The sequence below is a fragment of the Geosmithia morbida genome (assembly GCF_012550715.1).
Source record: "Geosmithia morbida isolate 1262 chromosome Unknown scaffold_11, whole genome shotgun sequence".
Taxonomy (NCBI): Eukaryota; Fungi; Ascomycota; class Sordariomycetes; order Hypocreales; family Bionectriaceae; genus Geosmithia; species Geosmithia morbida.
In genome coordinates, this window is record NW_023336198.1 from 735570 (window position 1) to 755192 (window position 19623).

The 19623-nt window shown below is 53.5% G+C and overlaps 4 protein-coding genes across 4 annotated transcripts; 2 read left to right on the top strand and 2 right to left on the bottom strand.

The window, feature by feature from the left end:
• Positions 1 to 232: 232 nt before the first annotated feature.
• GMORB2_2020 (CBS protein) lies at positions 233 to 1863 on the bottom strand (the record flags this gene model as incomplete). Its single annotated transcript, XM_035464000.1, has 3 exons — positions 233 to 872; positions 938 to 1401; positions 1480 to 1863. The coding sequence occupies 3 exons, from the start codon at positions 1861 to 1863 to the stop codon at positions 233 to 235; spliced, it is 1488 nt and encodes a 495-aa protein (XP_035320264.1).
• A 1787-nt stretch (positions 1864 to 3650) lies between these two features.
• Positions 3651 to 7293, top strand: GMORB2_2021 (importin-5; the record flags this gene model as incomplete). Its single annotated transcript, XM_035464001.1, has 6 exons — positions 3651 to 3833; positions 3934 to 4153; positions 4220 to 4395; positions 4460 to 4891; positions 4956 to 7027; positions 7086 to 7293. The coding sequence occupies 6 exons, from the start codon at positions 3651 to 3653 to the stop codon at positions 7291 to 7293; spliced, it is 3291 nt and encodes a 1096-aa protein (XP_035320265.1).
• A 3136-nt stretch (positions 7294 to 10429) lies between these two features.
• Positions 10430 to 13433, top strand: GMORB2_2022 (PAS fold; the record flags this gene model as incomplete). Its single annotated transcript, XM_035464002.1, has 2 exons — positions 10430 to 12997; positions 13062 to 13433. 2 exons carry the CDS (start codon positions 10430 to 10432, stop codon positions 13431 to 13433), a joined length of 2940 nt encoding a protein of 979 aa, XP_035320266.1.
• Positions 13434 to 14394: 961 nt separating this feature from the next.
• Positions 14395 to 18989, bottom strand: GMORB2_2023 (uncharacterized protein; the record flags this gene model as incomplete). The annotated part of the gene is made up of 4 exons (XM_035464003.1): positions 14395 to 17514; positions 17570 to 18398; positions 18450 to 18797; positions 18856 to 18989. The coding sequence occupies 4 exons, from the start codon at positions 18987 to 18989 to the stop codon at positions 14395 to 14397; spliced, it is 4431 nt and encodes a 1476-aa protein (XP_035320267.1).
• Positions 18990 to 19623: the final 634 nt, after the last annotated feature.

Genomic DNA, 19623 nt, shown 5'->3' on the forward strand with positions numbered 1-19623 from the left:
GCAAACTTTTGATTTCGGCAGTGCCGTAGATGGATGGAACCGTCAACCCATGGCTCTTTCATGTCGTTTTCTTTCTTCGCATGTATTATCCCCTATTCTCCCACAAAAAAAAAAAAAGGTTACCAATCCCCCATCTCGACTCCGACAGAACAAGAAACTGGCAAGGAAGCAGAGTACCAGGAAAGAAGGGAAAAGAAGTAATTCTTCTAGAGTAGTGCCACGTCACGGCCCATCACCTCCTGAGCTCCATGTTGCTCCCCCGAAAGGAGTCGATGCTGGCTCTCATGGAGCTAGTCGAACTCTTCCGCCTTCTCTCGCGCTGCGAAGAAGGCTCCATGGGCCTCAGCCCCGTAGCTCTAGCAAAGAGATTCAGTATGTCCGTGAGGGAGATGACGCCCGTCAGCCTGCCGGACATGCGCGCGCCCATCATGGCCGACGCGGGCACGGCCGGCGCTGTCTGGGGCGAGGGCGGGGCGCCATTCGGGGGTGGAGGGCCACCGACGAAGCTTCCCGGACCGGCCAGCGGTGTAGCGGGGCCACTGGGCGAAGGTGACGCCGATTCAACCATCCACATGCGGTGGGATCCCGTGGCAACAAGCTTAGCCACCGTGTGGGCGAGTGTCGAGTACGGGCTCACGTAGAATACGGGGAAGGTATCCCTGCCGTTCTCGACGCCGCGCTCCGTCAGGATAAAAGAGATGAAGTGCATGCAGGAGCCACTGAGGAGCGGTGCGTTGGACGCAGTCGTCAAGTGGCGGACGTCCCGGGTCGATATGTTTCCCACAACGTTGTGCCCGTTGTCGACCACAGCTACGCTCGTCAAGCCTTCGTTGTGCATCAGGACGAGAGCTTCGGAAAGGGGAGCGTCGGAGCTGCCGTGCTTTAGTTAGAAAGAATGGGAACCCGGCATAGGGAGTGGGGGAGGGGTTCTGCTTACTTGACCGAGATGGTATCCTTGGTGCCGATACCGAGGTCTCTCAGAATAGATGGATATAGCTGGTCTATCGAGAGGAAGTTGACTCCCTCGTTCCAGAAGAATTCAACCATGCGCAGCTGGCTCATGATGCCCACAGCGTCCCCTTCCTGATCCGTAACCAGGAATCGATGGACCCCGCTCCCAAGCGTTTCGACAACTTGGGAAAGCGGGCTCGTCCCGGGCAGTGTGACCAAACCCTCTTTCTGCCGAAGGCCTTGGATCTCCCGCAGCGTAATGGGTTCCCCGTTGCGAGACTTAGTAGCAACAGTGTTGAAAGCCTCGGCCTGATCCTCTTCGGGCCTAGCCAGGCCGATGACGACGAGAAGGTAGGCAGTCAAGTCCTTGAAGTCAAAGGTGGAGAGGGCGATATTCGAGGCAGTATTTTCTCGAATGAAGACAACATCGGGCCTCCCCTTGATGAGCAACTAATGATGGTACACACACACAAAGGTCAGCCAGCCAGCCCAAGCGTGTATTCTCTATGGCGTGGAAGGAATGCTCACCATTGTCGCCTCCTCGACAGTGCTATCCATGCTCATCCACTTGACATCGCCGGGGGAGACGAGCTCGCCCACGGTTATATCCTGCCATTCTCGGTTTGCAAACTGGGGGTTGAGGTGTCTGTGCGCGGGCGGCGGGTTGTTGAGCAAGTCTTGGACGGCGGATTGGGTCAGTGAGTGCTGGCGCTGCCTCGGGGAGGGCGGGATATTGCGCAGGTTCTCGGCGAAACTCTGACGGTGGCTGGACCGGTTGATGCTCGATACCGAGGGGGATCTTCTATCGGTACGGCTAGTCGAGGAGCCGATGCTGATGCCACTTACCGGCCGGGAATCCTGAGACGTCTTCCTGTCGCCGGAGGCACCAGCGGCCGAGAGCGAGGGCTCCATGAGGGGCAATGGGGAGAAGAGCCTGGGGGCTGAGGGCTTCTTCTATCTGGGAATTGACGGACACTGTCAGAATAGAGAGAAATTTTTCTACGGTTCCATGAACCAGGACCCAACGCAGCGGTGTGCCCTCGCATTTGGGGTCGAAGGTTGCACGACCAAGGTGGAACCGCCACCTGGAAACATCAACCCACCCGGAGGGGGTCCGGCCCAGAGAGGGGGTCATTCTTACATACCAATTACTATAAGGAAACGGTGCAAGTTCTTGGGTCGGAAGAATGCGTGTGCTGCGGACAAGGCTGTGTGTCGTTTGTCGTGCAGTTCATTACAAGCAGTTGGTTCCGCTTGTCTGTCAGGATCGATACGTCAGACAATTGCCAACCCCACGAAGCTAAAGAGGCGGCGGGGTCGCAACCCATGATTGTCAGTCCAAGTAGTGTCTCCATGCCAAGCTACATACTCTACTACGGAGTCTTATCAGTATACATACATACAGAGTATCTTCTACTAATGATACCAGCTTGCTGGCAGTCTCCGAGCCATGAAACCCACCTCGTTTCTCGTGCACATCAACAAGTTATTTTTTTAGGATGAAATGCATCTACTGCCTCCCCCTGCTTCCTGTTGTTTTGGGACTCCCTTAATATTGCATGGCTGTTGGCATATTGCACGTGTGGTTACCCTGGAGTGTAAGACGCAGCGTCGCAAACGATTGGCAAGGGCTTCTTGTCCATGCATGCGGCATAGCGACGTTTCTCTGGAGGGAGGAATCGATGCTTGTGGTGATCTGTTGTCATTAACTTGAGCTGCAATCACATCGTGACGCCAGTTGCCCGGTAGTGCTAGTAGTGAAAGCTCGGTTCAATGATTAACGCAATGGGATGGAGTTATGCTCTGAGGATAGCAAATTTCACATGCACGCGGGGGAAACTCCAGCCATGCTAAACACATGTACGCAGGTATCTATGCTGGCGATGCGGGGACTTAATGTATATCTGATAGTGCAGTGTATCAGGGAAGAGGATAGAAAGAAAGAAAAATAACGACATAAACAAAGGAGAAATGTATGATCGAGTAAAAAGGCTATACTTTCCTACAATTTTCGGAATTTAGAAGCCACGATAAATGTCGGAAATGTCTGATCAAGTGGGTAATTACATGCAAGATCAGCGTAAAAGCCACTATAGTAAATATAATACTCCGTATGCCCCCCGTTGCTGCGTTGCATGGCCCATGGCCGTGGGCGCCCAGTTGAATGGAGGGGCAAAATTTAATTGACCCTGGAAAATGGCGACCTAGAGGCTAGCACTGACCCCCTCTTCTCGGCCCTCATAAACAACAAAAACAAATCCGCTATTACAATACGCTTATCCCTCTGGCCTAAAATAATACTAGAATAAAAATAAAAGCAATGGGCTTGTAGAACTTTACGACACACAACAGATCCCAGCTGCCTGGTCTCTCTTCCTATTTCTACAAGGGGCCATTCTTTACTTTCTCGATACCACCGCCCTCACAACAACACTGAACCAGTTGCAAACTCACAAGGCGAACACGGGCCAGCCCTCCCTGTCGCATCGTTTTGTTTGTGTGGCTACATCCATCCCCCTCCCCCACCTAAAAAAAAACAACAACCGCAAAGACCGACAGACTTGCCCTCCCCCCCAAAGCAGGCGTCCGGCACTCTCTCGATCCATACGGCAGCAACAAGAAATCACAAATCCTGCGAGGGCCTTGAGCACCGGCTGTTCCAGGTCCTTCTTTACCGGAACACCACCGAACCCGCAACCATGTCGCTCTTGTCGCCCGAGATCCACGCAGAGCTCACCCAGCTCCTGCAGGCTCTCCAGTCCCCCGAAAATGCCATCCGTTCGCAGGCTGAGGAGCATCTCCAGAACAACTGGACAAACACCCGCCCGGAGGTTCTTCTCATGGGACTCGCAGAGCAGACCCAGGTCATCCAAGATGCTGGCGTGAGTGCTGAACCCGACCTTTGTCTCCTGCCTCTCTTTCTACCCCTCCCCTCTGCCTTGGCAAGCCGTGAGACTAACCAGGCCTTCTTTTTTGTGCTAGACACGGACATTCTCCGCCGTTCTCTTCCGTCGAATTGCCTCGAAAACCCGAAAAGTAGAATCCGGGGCCAACCTGGACATGTTCATTTCCTTGTCCGCTGAGCAGGCCCACGCCATCCGTCAGAAGCTCCTCGAGACGCTCGGGCTCGAGACTGACCGCAATGTCCGCAACAAGATCAGCCATGCTGTGGCAGAGGTCGCACGCCAGTACACAGAGAATAGTCAGTCTTGAAGGGTTGAACCGAAATGGCGTAAAGCAGTACTGACATGGATGCTCCACCACTTAGACGACCCCTGGCCTGAGCTGCTCAGCGCTCTCTTTCAACTTAGCCAGGCAGCCGATCCCGAGAAGCGAGACTGCGCGTTCCGTGTCTTCGCAACGACGCCCGCCATCATCGAGAAACAACATGAGAGCATGGTCCTCGAGGCTTTCCAGAAGGGCTTCAATGATGATGCCGTGCTTGTACGTATCAATAACTTGTGTTGTAATGATCGTCATGGTTACTCACACCTTTTGTTCTCGCTAGGTCCGTCTTGCCGCCATGGAGGCTTTCGCTGCCTTCTTCCGCACTCTCGGAAAGAAGGCACAGGCCAAGTACTACGACCTTATCCCGAGCGTCCTCAACATCCTGCCGCCTATCAAAGACTCCCAAGACTCAGATGACTTGAGTAAGGCTCTTGTTGCCCTTATCGACCTTGCCGAAGCCGCCCCCAAGATGTTCAAGCCCATGTTCTCCAATCTTGTGCAGTTCAGTATCTCCGTCATCCAGGACAAGGAGCTGGACAATGTCTGCAGGCAGAATGCACTCGAGCTTATGGCCACATTTGCCGACTATGCGCCATCCATGTGCCGCAAGGATAGTTCTTACACGAACGATATGATTACACAATGTCTTAGCCTTATGACTGATCTGGGCGAGGACGATGACGATGCCACCGAATGGCTGGAATCTGACGATGTGAGTGGAGAAGAACACCCCGGACTACTCAAGCGAATTTACTGACAAAGAGTTATTCCCACAGCTCGATCAGGACGAGAGCGACCAGAACCACGTGGCTGGAGAGCAGACCATGGACAGACTGGCCAACAAATTGGGTGGTCAGACCATCCTCGCTCCTACCTTCAACTGGCTTCCTAGGATGATGACGTCCATGGCCTGGCGCGACCGCCACGCAGCACTCATGGCCATCTCTGCCATTTCGGAGGGCTGCCGCGATCTTATGATTGGCGAGCTCAGCCAGGTCCTGGACCTTGTAATTCCTGCCCTGGGCGACCCCCACCCTCGCGTGCGGTGGGCTGGCTGCAACGCCCTGGGCCAGATGAGCACCGACTTCGCACCCAAGATGCAGACTGACTACTACGACCGCGTCCTCAAGGCCATCATCCCCGTCCTCGGATCCCCCGAGGGCCGTGTTAAATCCCACGCCGCGGCTGCGCTGGTCAACTTCTGCGAGGAAGCCGAGAAATCGGTTCTGGAGCCGTACCTCGACGATCTCCTGTCCCATCTCTTCCAGCTCCTCCAGAGCGAGCAGCGCTACGTCCAGGAGCAGGCTCTGTCCACCATTGCAACGATTGCCGACGCCGCCGAAGCTGCCTTCTCCAAGTACTATGACACGTTGATGCCCCTCCTTGTCAACGTCCTGCAGAACCAGGGCGAGAAGGAGTACAGGCTCCTGCGTGCCAAGGCCATGGAGTGTGCGACTTTGATTGCCCTTGCCGTCGGGAAGGAGCGTCTCGGCCAGGATGCTATGACTCTGGTTAACCTCCTTGCCAGCATCCAGGCCAACATCACTGACTCTGATGACCCCCAGGCGCAGTACCTCATGCACTGCTGGGGCCGCATGTGCCGTGTTCTGGGAACCGACTTCCTTCCCTTCCTGGACAATGTCATGCCGCCGCTGCTTGAGCTCGCAACGGCCAAGGCTGACATCCAGCTTCTCGATGACGATGAGCAGGTTGAGGCGATGCACAACGAGGAGGGCTGGGAGCTGGTCCCACTCAAGGGCAAGATGATCGGTATCCGCACGAGTACCATGGATGACAAGCACATGGCCATTGAGCTCCTTGTCGTTTACGCCCAGGTTCTCGAGGGAACCTTTGCGCCCTACGTTGCCAACATCATGGAGAAGGTTGCCTTGCCTGGACTTGCCTTCTTCTTCCACGATCCCGTGCGGTACATCTCTGCCAAGCTGGTGCCTCAGCTCCTGAGCTGCTACAAGAAGGCGTACGGATCGCCGTCGAATGAGCTTGTAGGCCTGTGGGTGGCGTCTGTCGACAAGCTCCTCGAGGTTCTCTCCGCTGAGCCCGCTATTGATACGCTTGCCGAGATGTACCAGTGCTTCTACGAGTCGGTCGAGGTTCTCGGCAAGGACTGCCTCAACGCTGACCGCATGTCTCGGTTCATCGACTCTGTTAACTCAGCACTTGAGGACTACAAGGACCGCGTGAACCAACGTGCCGAGGACAAGGAAGGTGCTGGCGCCGAGGACGCCGAGGACGAGACGGAGGAGACCCTCATGGCTATCGAGGACGACCAGACTCTTCTCTCGGATATGAACAAGGCCTTCCACTCAGTCTTCAAGTACCACGGTGTGGCATTCCTGCCCGCCTGGGAGCGTCTGATGCCGACGTACGAGAGCTTTCTGCGATCGCCCGACCCGACGCAGCGACAGTGGGGCCTGTGCATCATGGACGATGTCCTCGAGTACTGCGGACCCGAGAGTATCCGGTACGCCAACTACATCAGCCAGCCCCTTGTCGACGGCTGCAGGGACCCCTCGCCGGCCATCCGCCAGGCGGCGGCCTATGGCATCGGTGTCGCCGCTCACCGAGGTGGCGCCCCCTGGTCGGAGTTCTTGAGCAGCTCGATGCCGTTCCTGTTCCAGGTGACGCAGGTGCCTGACGCGCGCAACGACGACAATGTGTACGCGACGGAGAATGCCTGCGCGGCTATTGCCAAGATCCTGCACTTCAACGCTTCCAGCGTGGGTGACGCTCAGCAAATTGTCCCGCAGTGGCTGGCTACCCTTCCTGTCACTAACGATGAGGAGGCTGCCCCCTACGCGTATGCGTACCTGGCGGAATTGATGAACCAGTAAGCTGCTCCTTTATCGCTTCCCCCCTACTCCGCAGATGCTTACACAGAATCGCAGGCGCCACGCGTCCGTCGTCAACGAGGCCAGCAAGGTCTTCGTCTTTGTCGCCCAGGCTCTTGAGACCGAGGCACTACAGGGCCAGACGGCGACTCGTGTTGCCGCCGCCACCAAGACGCTCCTGCAGACGTCCAGCACGGATCCGACGCCTCTTCTGAGGCAATTTTCACCTGAGGCGCAACAGACTATTATGGGATACTTTGCATAAAAGTAGAGTACGATGCAATCAAATCTTGGGCAACATCGACCACGATGGACAGCACACACGGCGTAATGACGAACGGCAGTATGAACTATGAAATTTAGATTACCTCTACCCCTCCTCCCTCCTTTTGTTTCTTGGGAAGCAGGAGGAACGGGAAAAGGGTATTTTGGTAGGAAACAGAACGAGATATATAAAAAAAGACGCGAAAGAAAAAAAAAAGACAGGATGATGGGATAAGTCGAGGCTAGTCGAGATAGGTAGGTTATCTGGATGTGGCTTGAGGTATTTGTAGCGACCAATCAAGACATTTATGTTCACCATCTTTCTCCTCTCCTTTCTCAGTCACAGCTTGGAAACCTTTTTGAAATATTACCACAACACGAAATGATACGAGGATGGTAAGGGCATACTACCTGTAGTAGTGACAGTACTGCTACTATCCATGACCCAGTGGTCATCTGTAGAAAATACGGACCCGAGAAAGTCAACATGTTGTGTACCGAAGCGAGTGTGTGGATATTATATATGGAAACTAGTCCCACCTAGTACATGTCTTCTGGCCGTTTTATATTATTACTCTTTCTTCTCTCTCTTTCCTTTTGGCCACATTCTTTCCTTGGAGAGGCTTAGCGAGAAGAAAGAGGAGAGAAAAACGACGTCACAGAGCCGGGCCCTTCCTTTCCCTTCACTTCAGTTCTCAGGTCGATAATATCTCCCGCCTCAGATGGTTAGATGGATAGATCTTAAGAAAGGGGACTTATTAGGAGAAACCCGCCTTTTTTCTCCATTCCTTCTCTTGTTCTTCTCTTTTTCGACATCATCCCCCCCTCTCTCTCTCTTATCCATTTTTATGTGTGCAGTAATATGATGAGCTAACAATATATGTATACTAGAAAGTGTGAATTCAAAGTGTAGGGATATCGATTAGTAAGATTTATACTTGCAAATACTAGGTTGTGTGCCGACAGACCTGTTGGTAGTATGTGGTTGTAGAGCTTGTTGACGGAAGACCGTCTATCTACTCTACAGTACCCAACGCCTAGATGGTGTTTGATGGTTGGGTGGGGGCGTACGGAGGTCTCAGGATTCATCTCCATAGACATCTGCCTCAACGGTAAATGTTCGATGTCATAATATGTGGCGTGTGATTTGAAAGGGAAGAAAAAGGGAAAGAGGCAAAAGCCGTTCAAAATGTCATTCGAAAAGTGCCAACATATATAGTCGGGGGCGAAATATTTAATATAGGTATATATATAGACAGTGATATGGACTACCCGTACATGCGGTGATATCGACTGTAGTCCTTGTAGGCGGGGAAATCGGTGGTGGAGGCTTTCCATTAGAATTACCTACAGTACCACCTTGCAAGAATTCGTACTCCGTACATGCAGTATGTAATGGCAGCCAGACCTCGGTGATAGGCTAACAGCAGAGTGGCCGGGCACTAAGCATAAGCGATTATCACTACAGTAATAGGCCTGTGAGCGCTATAATACTAGCCGTAGCAGTCCACACTCGACAGAATGGACCAATTCAGGTTACTAGTATGGAGTATTCGTAGGACCCGAGCAGTGTTTAGGTGTGCTAGGCGTCCATGTCTAGAATAGACGAGCGTCACCAGTGGTTCAAGTTAGAATACCACGTCAGTGTTATGGACGTAGTGGTCGACCGTAATATGGACGAATATAATACGGGAATATGCCCGCTAGTGTGGAAAAGTCGTGCTGCTAAAAGAAACCCCTTCCCCGCCTAGAGTACGAAAACCAGATAATCCATCGTAGAGAGGGTAAGAGAAAGAGAGGGCGAAGAGAAAAGAGACACAGAGACGGAGAGAGGAATGAGAAAGAGAGAGAAGAAAGAGAAGGAAAAGAAAAGATTTTGCTTAGCTTCCATCGCCACGAGAACGACAAGAAAAGGTCCCACCAACTTCCTCCCCACCCCCCCCTCATCTTCTGGCGCTTTCTTCCCCACCTTGATCCTCGGAACCACATTGCGAACAATCCGGGCCATTGCCATCACCAAAGTCAGCAGCAGCGACTTTTTCTTTTCCCCATCTCTTTGTCAACGAATTGTGAAAAATTTGTTGCCACCAAGATTGGTTTCTGACCCTGACCCAGACTGGCTGACGGCACGTACCTTTTTGCCCGGGACCACCCCCTCCTTTTTGTGCCTCTACCTCCCTCAGTCGCACAGAAGTCGTCGGGTTCCCCACCCTTGCTTTCCTCTAGCCTTCCAATCTTTTTAATCCGTTGCGGGAACTCAACGGCATCAGCCACACAATACAACTGGCACTCACCTTTATTCCACTCACGTCATCGTTGATATCCATCCCTCCCCCCCCCCCCCCCCCCCCCCTTTTTCCCCTTCCAATAATTCGATCCTGATTTTGCTGTCCCGGGAATCCTTGGCCCGCCCATCCCATCTTGCTCACCCGGACTGTACTGAACTCTTCCTGCAACCCGTACATTTTACTGCTACGATATTCTTGTGAGCGGTACAATCATCTCTTCTTGTCTCCCCTGACCATCTCATTTGTCCTCATATCGAACGAAAGCCATCGCTTTCCCCTGCTGTGCCGCCCCTCACTGACCCGAAACGACGCACGTACAGACACCTTTGCCACCATCACATGCCATCATCGTCATATCCAAACGACCACACTCAAGCTCCATGATCACGCGAACCTGACACAAGACGACAACTCTCCACCCCTCACTCTGGGTGAGATCTCATACAGACTCGCGTACTCCCCATCCGGCCTTCTTGGCCAAGTGCTTCAGTCATGGATGGCTTCTACGCACAAAGCCGGCTGCAGCGCCAATTTTTGCGCCAGCAGCAACAACGACAACAACAGCAGCAGCAGCAGCAGCAACAACAACAACAACAGCAACAGCAGCAGCAGCAGCAGCAGCAACAACAACAACAACAGCAGCAGCAGCAGCAGCAGCAGCAGCAACAACAACAACAACAACAACAACAACAACAACAACAACAACAACAGCAACAACAACAACAACAGCAGCAGCAGCAGCAGCAACAACACCAACAGCAGCAGCAGTTGCCCTTTGCCGATCATATGGACTTCTCTTCTTCTCACGCATCGACCCCGCCGCCTGCCATACCCGACAATGCATCGTCCATGACTGCCGAGTCCATCAACGACATGAACCAGAGCTCCATAATGAGGCGGAGGAGCATGCCACACGCATACGCTGATGGCGCCCCGCCCATACCGCGTCGCATGTCTACTGCCACCTCTGGCGACACCATGACTTTCGGCGGAAACGTCGGTAACCTATCTAGCTACCACTTCGGCGCCCAGCCCCCCATGCCCCCAGGTTTCCCAACTGTCGACAACGCACACCTCGGCATGCCGAACCAGATGCCTACCTACATGACCGATGGCTCGGGCTACACCTCCATGTCACCCGATTTAATGGGCAGCATGATACCTTCCACCTTTGCTAACATGAATATGGAGACCATGGGAGTCAACCCGCATGCCATGTCCATGTTCCCTCCCGCTGCCAGCGCGTCCATGGGACCCTCCTACGCTCCGGCTCAGCTGGATCCCGTAACCAACGACTTCTCCATGTCCATTACCTCGGACCCCGTACCCCTGAGTACCGCCCCGCCGCCGCCCTCGACCGCCGCGGGATCCATGAGTGAAGCGGCTGAGAGTCTGATGACGTCGAGCCACGCCTTCGCGCCCCTTGGCACCCACACCCCCCAGGACCAGTCATCTTCGGTAGCAGGCGCCGGCCTTGAACCTCCCGTGTCTTCATACAGACAGAACGTCCCGTCGCCACTTTCACAGCAAGCTGTTTCGGCATCTTCCTTCAACACGGCAGACACCCAGCGCACGGGCTCCACCTCCGGATCCAATACACCAGTAAACGGTCCTGCTCCCCGGCCTGTCCTGAGCGAACCTGACAAGGAGAAAAACATCTATTCTAAGAGCGGTTTCGATATGCTCAAGGCATTGTGGCTGGTGGCGACTCGCGAGGACCCAAAGATCCATCTGGGCGCTGTCGACATGTCATGCGCCTTTGTCGTCTGCGATGTCACCATGAGTGACTGCCCTATCGTCTACGTGTCGGATAACTTCCAGAACCTCACCGGCTACAGTCGCCACGAGATCGTCGGCAAAAACTGCCGCTTTCTCCAGGCCCCCGACGGCAAGGTCGAGGCTGGATCGAAGCGCGAGTTTGTCGATGACGGCGCCGTCTTCAATCTCAAGACCATGATCCAAGAAGGTCGTGAGGTACAGCAGAGCCTCATCAACTACCGCAAGGGCGGAAAGCCCTTTCTCAATCTGCTCACCATGATCCCCATTCCTTGGGACACCGATGAGATTCGGTACTTTATCGGCTTTCAGATCGACCTGGTCGAATGCCCTGATGCCATCGCGTCTGGCCAGGAACTTGGCCGCGTCCAGGTCAACTACAAGCACAGCGACATTGGACAGTACATATGGAACCCACCGACGTCGTCCCAGTGGGAGCCCGACAACAGCCAGACGCTCGGCGTCGAGGACGTGTCGACGCTTCTACAGCAGTTCAATCCCAAGGGTCTCTCTGATGTACACAGGCAGTCGTGGGACAAGATGCTGCTGGAGAACTTGGACGATGTTGTCCACGTACTCTCCCTCAAGGGCCTGTTCCTCTACCTATCACCCTCTTGCAAGCGCATCCTAGAGTACGACACTTCTGACCTCGTCGGAAACTCCCTGTCCACCGTCTGCCACCCATCCGACATTGTGCCGGTGACGCGAGAGTTAAAGGAAGCCTCGAGCGGTAGCCCTGTCAACATCGTATTCAGGATACGACGTAAGAACAGCGGATACTGCTGGTTTGAGAGTCACGGCTCGCTGTTTGTTGAGCAAGGAAAGGGCCGCAAATGCATCATCTTTGTTGGGCGCAAACGTCCCGTCGTTGCCCTGAGCAGACGGAGCCTGGAAGCCCACGGGGGTATCGGCGATAGCGAGCTGTGGACCAAGCTGTCCACCTCAGGCATGTTCCTCTACGTGTCGTCGCACATCAGGCCGCTTCTAGACCTGCAGCCGGAGGCGCTTGTCGGCACGAGCATACAGGATCTCATGCGTAAGGAGACGCGGGCCGATTTTGGGCGCTCTATAGAAAAGGCTCGCCGAGGCCAGATTGTCACCTGCAAGCACGAAGTCCAGAACCGTCGCGGCCAGGTCCTGCAGGCGCAGACAGTTCTCTACCCGGGCGATGCCCTGGAGGGAGAGAAACCGTCATTCCTGCTGGCGCAGACGCGGCTGCTCAAGGTCTCGTCGCGGAGCATTGCCCCCGCGGGAAGTGCTAAGTCGGGCTCCGTCGCGGCCCATTCTGACACACAGAAGCCTGCTCACGGCCAGATCTCGCAACCGGCGGGTGCGCAGGTCGGCCCTGGCAATCAGGATGTGGCGCTGGCGTCGGACGACAACATGTTTGACGAGCTGCGCACGACCAAGTGCTCCAGCTGGCAGTTTGAACTCAGACAGATGGAGAAGATCAACCGGATCCTGGCCGAGGAGCTTGGAGGGCTCCTGTCCAACAAGAAGAAGCGGAAGCGGAGAAAGGGCGTGGGCAACATTGTGCGCGACTGCGCCAACTGCCACACGAGGAATACACCCGAATGGCGACGCGGGCCCAGCGGGCAGAGAGATCTGTGCAACAGCTGTGGTCTACGCTGGGCGAAGCAGGTAAGAAGCGGAAACGAACAGGGCTGAGTATGAGAGAGTACACGACTGACTGACGTGTGACCAGACCGGAAGGGTTTCACCACGCAACTCTCGCGGCGGCAACACGGTAGACGGGCAGAGCAAGAGGTCCAACTCTCCCGCTTACTCGTCACCCCTGCACCGGGACATGTCCAGCAACTCACCCAACCCAGCAAATGCTGCTGGCACCGGCGGCAGCAGCGGCACAGGTGCAGACGGCAACATGCTTAACTCCACACCGCTGGCGGGGAAAGTCTCGGCGGTGACACCGATGACGGCCGCGAGCGGAGCAGCATCAGCTTTGGTGTCAGCGACTATGCCGCCGCCTAGTCAGTCATCCATGACTGGTTCCGGGCCTACCGGGGGGCAGTCCATGACTTCTATCCGCGAGGAGCACGAGCATAGCCATGCTGCTTGACCCCCCTTTGTCATCTCGGCACCCAATCTCTCCTCCCCTTTTTTTCTTTCTTTCTTATCTTAGGCTTTTGCCACTCATTGGGGATAAGGCTACCACCGCACATTTAGATACATGATACCCGATTTTTTTCCACCTTAGCCATCCTGTATGGTCTGCGGTTCTCCTTTGTCTGTTCACTGCTATTTGACTTTCTTTGAAAGAAAAAACCCTGGATATATTCAAGAAGATCCTAGTATACGACTTATAGGTTTTTGGAATACGTTTGTTAGCCTTTTTTTTTCTGTTTCTCACCTCTCGTCTGTTTTCTTCTTCTTTTTCTTAATCTTCCCATACGAGTTATATCTGATAAGAACGTCACTCCTCGTACTACAACAAAAAGCGTGGGCTGATATACTTTTTTTTGGAGTCGTGTGTGTGTTTTTTTTCCAGTTATATTTGAATTTTCTTTTTTCCTATCTTTGTTATATTTTGACGATACAGGAAAACGATTCGGAACACGGTCCCGTTAATTTGATTTGACTCTAGAATTTCTGCTCGTTATTTGCTTTGAAGATGCCTTGTTAGGGGGGGTTTTGTCGACATGTTCTAGATGTTTATACGAAGATATACGAATTTACTATTACTCAGTGCCAGTACCAAGGCCCATCTGACAAATGCTTGTTTACTCACACACTCGTTTGCTTTGCTGACTGAATGAACTGATCTTGACAATGAATGAAGACTGTTGTGCTCTATCGGGCATTGTCCTCATGGACAGTGACGCGGCCATGGCCTGGGTTGATATGGAACGTATTATCTAAAGAACACCATTCGACCAAGACATGTGATAATGCGCCTTCTTCTTTTTTTTTTGGAATAAGAGTAGAAATCTATGACTATCTACTTGGTGTTCAAACACCGCATAACTACTCTGTATTTTCTTCTTCTGTCTGCTTCATATACAGTCTACATGAGAGAGAGCCTAGAGCTCATCCTTTGTATGCACACCCTCCTGCTGATCCTTGTGCTCGTCCAGTCGTCGACTCATGGTGTGGACGTCGTGTACATGGGCAGCTACTTCGGAGCCCACCGTCTCTCTGATTCGCTTGGCCAATGCGGCAATCTCATCATCGTACACCGTCCACTCGGGAACCTGGCGCCTGGCCCTGTCAAGCTTGGGCTCCTTCGTCAGCGGGTTGTTGCACAGGTCAATGGTGCGGGCTGTGGCGAGGTCCTCGTCGCTGCACCACGTCTCGCACCACAGCCACTCCTGTGGTAGCGTGTGGATGGGGATCCGGAACATCATGTTGTTGGGCAGGTCCTGATCTAGGTTGGACAGGCTGTTGGGGTCCGCAGATAGCGAGTGGTACTGCTGCCGGAGAATGTCCCCTGCCGCCAGCTTGCGGAACCGGCCCAGGTCCACCACATACAGGGCCGAGATGTGGTACGGTTGGCCACGGAGGAAGTTGGCCCAGTACCCTTGTTTCCAAAAGCGGAAGCCCTCCATCTCAGTACGCGAGTCGCCCATGGGCACGAAACCGTACGGTGCTCCCTCGAGATCGTGGTTGACCAGGTCAATCATATCGGTCCGCACAATCTGATCTGCGTCCACAAAGATGACCTTGTCCAACGATAGCGGGAACAGTACGTCCAGGAACAATATCTTGTACCCCCATATCTCGCGCTGCTTTTCCCTCTGGTGGCGCAGCCAGTGCGGCCACTTAAATGTAACCATTTCGTATCTGAAGCCGTACTCCTTGGCCATGTGCGGGATGAACTCTTTGAACGACGGCGACAGGAACTGCTCAATGAACCAAAACTTGACCGTATGCTTGGTGTTGCGCATCACAGAGACCATCATGATGTTAAGCATGCGCTCGTACAGATGGCCACTGGCCACCGAGAAGATGTTGATCTCGGCGTGCTCCTTGTCTGAGGCGCTTCTCTTCTTGCCGAAAAGACTACCAGCGAACTTGAGACCCGCAGATATGATTCCGTCCTCAGATCCATCAGAATCTTCCAGAACATCCACATCATCCATCCCACGCTGTCTTTTGAGACGTGGGTAAAGAGTCGTCCCCTGGAAGTCCATAACCGAGACATACGTGCCTTCGTCGCCGGGCACGGCTTCCCAGCTTCGAGCGCCGATGCTGTCAATGGTGTATATCTCAGAGCTTCGGCCCTCCTTCAATCTGATGTTGTAGTATCCAGGGTTCGCCTTGAACTGAAAATACCCCAGATTGGCCATGATGATAGTGTCTGTGAGAAACGGTTCGGCATCCGTACCGAGGACGAGCTGGGCTCCCCTAGGCGATGGCCCAGTCGTCTGCCGGGAGTGGCCCTCGATAAGAATATGCTCGAGCTCGTACACGGCCTCGACGTCGCCCTTTACTGTGCTTAGCTTTATGTTGTCAAGGTCATGCACCGAAACCTTTGGCGCCACCAGCCATGCCGGAGGTACATGCATAGCAGCGGTCAACAGGGCCTCAGAAGGCAAGCCCTTGAATGTCGCGTTGGGAGTCTTGAGACTACCGTCCTCGTTAAATGACGGGGCTGATTGTAAAATGTAGCGGAAGAAGCGCTTCACAGGAAGCTCAGCAATGTTCTCCTTGGGGTTCAAGAAGAGCTTCACGTATACTCCCTTCAGTTCCGAAAGGACCTTGATAATGGGCGCCCACCGCTGGCCCTGTTCACTGAGCGGGTTCAGCAGACCAACAATATGAACGCTGGAGGATTCGGGATCACCAGTTTCGATAGCTGTGTACTTTGATTCCCAATCGTCATAAACGGATGTTCGGAGAGTGGAAGTCGATTCAAAGATACCATCAGGGAGGTCCGAGATGGTGGACAGAGCCGTGAGGGAAGTGACCTTGGCCGCTGAAGTAGGATCAGTGATCTTTTGAGAAAGACCCAAAGCCTCCAAAGCCTCATAGACGGGCTTGATGCGGTTCACGTATTCAAACTTGAAGAGTTCTTGGAAGCTAGCCTCCTTGAATGCTTCATCTGGCGGTATGGGACCAACCACGCGGCCGTTCAATAAGAGAACCTGAGATCCATGTGCAAGATTGTTTGATGACAGAAAGTTATCCAGCGAAGCTCTGAATCCAGGATTGTTGTCATGAGAGTCTGGTTTCGCTTCGAGAATTGAATCAAGCTCAGCCAGGGTTGACAGGTCTTGCAATTTCTGCAGGTTTGAACGCAGGGCAGTGTTCAACCCGAAGGCAGAACCGCTCGATTGCGGGTTAGGTATAATATCTAGCCTTACACCAGGGCGGTTGTGCTTGAATTTCAGGGCCTCCAAGAGGAGCTCACGGCCGCTTGAGGACTCGAGGTCTGCAATGACGGTGAGTATGGCCCACGTCTCCTTGGCGGATTCGGCAGAGCCTTGCAGAACAGGAACTGCATCGAACAATCCGGAGAAGTCGCTGTAGATTTTGTTGACATTGAGGACCTTGAGGGCCTTCTCATTCTCGGGAGTGATGTAGACATTCCTCGATGAAGAAGCTTGTTCAAGGAAGATACCGGGCACCCATGTATCTTCGTCGATTTGTGATTTGAAGATTGCCTTCTGAACCAACTGGAGATCCTCAGTGATTTTCATGCTCACTGACTGCATCCATGTCTTGTCCCTTGGCAATACAGTACCGTCCACGAAGACTATGCGATTCGAGGTACCGGCTCCCAACCTGCGTGCCCATTGTTGCGCAAGATCTACTTGATGCAGATAGTGGTCACTACCCATGACAGTACTCCAGCTCTTCTTCGACGCATTAGGTTTCAGGGTATGCTCCTCCACTGTTGCCGCGAGAAGTTTCTCACTGGCATCCGTAGACGACTCTTGAAGCTCACCCAAGTAATCAATCAAAGCCCGAAAACCGTAATCTTGCGTCAGATGATATGCTATTTTCGCTTGAGTAGAAGCTTTGGGGTTCGACACCAAGGGAACGAAACCAAACCGGATTGGAATCTTGCGTGTCACCAGTGCCATGGTTTGCGAAAGGGCAGCCAAATCATCAGGGTCTGACAAATCTACAGGAAAGACGAGATTGAAAATATTTCGGCGGATAGGGGGAAGTTGGCCCGGATACATGCGTTGAAGAAGCTAAAATTGGTTAATGCATGACGGCGTGTGAGTTGGCAGAGTAGAGTCTACTTACAGCATTCAATGAGCTTGGAAACTCGGCATATTGGGCATCATTCTCGAGGTCATTCAGCCAGATGATGACGCTGCCTTCTTCTGGTCGATCTGTCCAGTCGTATCGGGGGCTTACAGCGTTCGATTTGGCGGCTGCGACGTGATTGTGACCCAGCAGTGACAAGGCCTGCTTTCCGCTAAACCCAAGATCGCGAACTCCCTGGAGGAACGTGCGTTCACGGCGAACCATGTCTACAAGAGAAAATGGGTCTATTTGTCGTTCAATGAGCTTAACACCGTTGATCCACAAGTTGTTGATTCCCGGAGGAATCATCTTCCCCCGGTTCTTCTGGTGTTCGCCAAGGAAGTCTTCCGAAATTTCATGATTGGCTACCGACGTGGTAAACTTGGGAAGATCCTGCGTGAGCTTGACCAGCGCCTCAAGAGGATAGTCATGTTGCATGACAAAGGACGCTGCCTTCAAGCCAAGGCTTTCCAATTCGGACGTCGACAACGGCCTCAAGTCAGCCACTTCTTCCTCGTCGTCCAGGTCGACGTCCGTAGAACCTGACTTTTGCGAGGCATCCTGCTCGGCTTCGCGATCGTCGATGACGATGTAATCAGTCCTCTTGAGGGAGAGCTCAACGGCGTAGCCGCTGACGGGCAACGCGCTTAGCGTGGACCCTGGGCTTCTGCGATAACGTAGGCGGTAGTTGAGCTCACCCTTCTCGGCCGCTGCAGACAGTGCTCTGTGGAAAGGTCCGAATGATGGTGAAGTTGGGTCCGCGTAGAGAATTGCTTTCTTTCCAGAGCCCAATGACCTCTCAAAAGGCACATCGGTTATGTCCCTGCTAAGAAAGTAAGTCAATGTATTATATGAGAGAGTTCATATGATCGCGTACGGAAGTTGGCCACCTATGTTCGCGGGCTTGAGCAGATCGGGACTGCAATACCGGTTGCCGTCAAGAAGGACCCAGTTGAGGCAGTCTTCCACATCGCCGGCAATGGGCTCAACGGAGCTCTCATAGTATTGGTAGTGGGCTTCGATACGGGGCGAAGCCGTTCGGAGGGAGAGTGCCCAGTTAAAGGTCGACAGCGCCTCGTGGTCGGTTATGTGACGATCGGCATGTAGGACACTGATGAAAGATGTGTACATCTGGGCCTCGGTAACAGCTGAGGAAAAAATACCCATGGATATTCTGTCGAGCATGGGAAAATACGCGGACGAGTTCTCGGCAGCCGCAGTCTCGCTGGTGCGGTCAGCTTCTACTGTAATACTGGGCACCCGGCGGGATGTTGGGAACTTACAGAAGCTCGAGGAGATATGGGCCAGCTGGAAAAGCTGCCTTCATGCCAATATTGACAACGGGAGTGGCCGAGACGCCTTGCCCCATGGCTAGGGTAATGGCGAGGCCACACGGCAGCTGGGAAAGGCGCACCATGGTGATAGGCTATGCTTTTTGTATGGATGTGTGTATGCGCCAGCACAGACGGAGGGAGGAGCTGCCCTGTAGAGAGGCGGGAGCTCCAGGTTTGATGCCAAGTTCACGCGAGACGTTCAGCTACTTGAACGGTGGCTCTGGCTACAGAGAGCGATGAGGTCACCTGTGGTTGCTCTCTGTCCCGCACACTCTGCGGTGGCAGCTGGACGTCAATTCCAGGTTGCTTACTTCCGGCTTGCTTGGGTGGCTTCAGGCAATATGGACACCTATGACAATATAGCGGATAGCAGCTTCCCTACTCAGGCGCGAGGAACTGTACTTGCATGGTGGAGTGCGTCACAGCACTGAAGGACGAATATGGCTACAAAATAGGAATAGCGGCCATGACGTCCAGGGATGGGAGCTTATGTGTGGCAGAAACCGCTACAGTCTTCAATAGAGGGGACTAGACTGAGTACGAGTAGAGGGGGGTTTTCCAGGGGTCAAAAGAATTAGGTGGCTTTTGCTGCAGTATGTCTGGTCCTCTAGAGCCCTAGCAGTTTGGCTTGTTTAGGTAGGTACAGTGGCGTAGCTTGGTTGGAAAGCGGTGAGGTGTGAGGCGGTGCGCCACGCAGCTCGGCAGAACGATGATGCG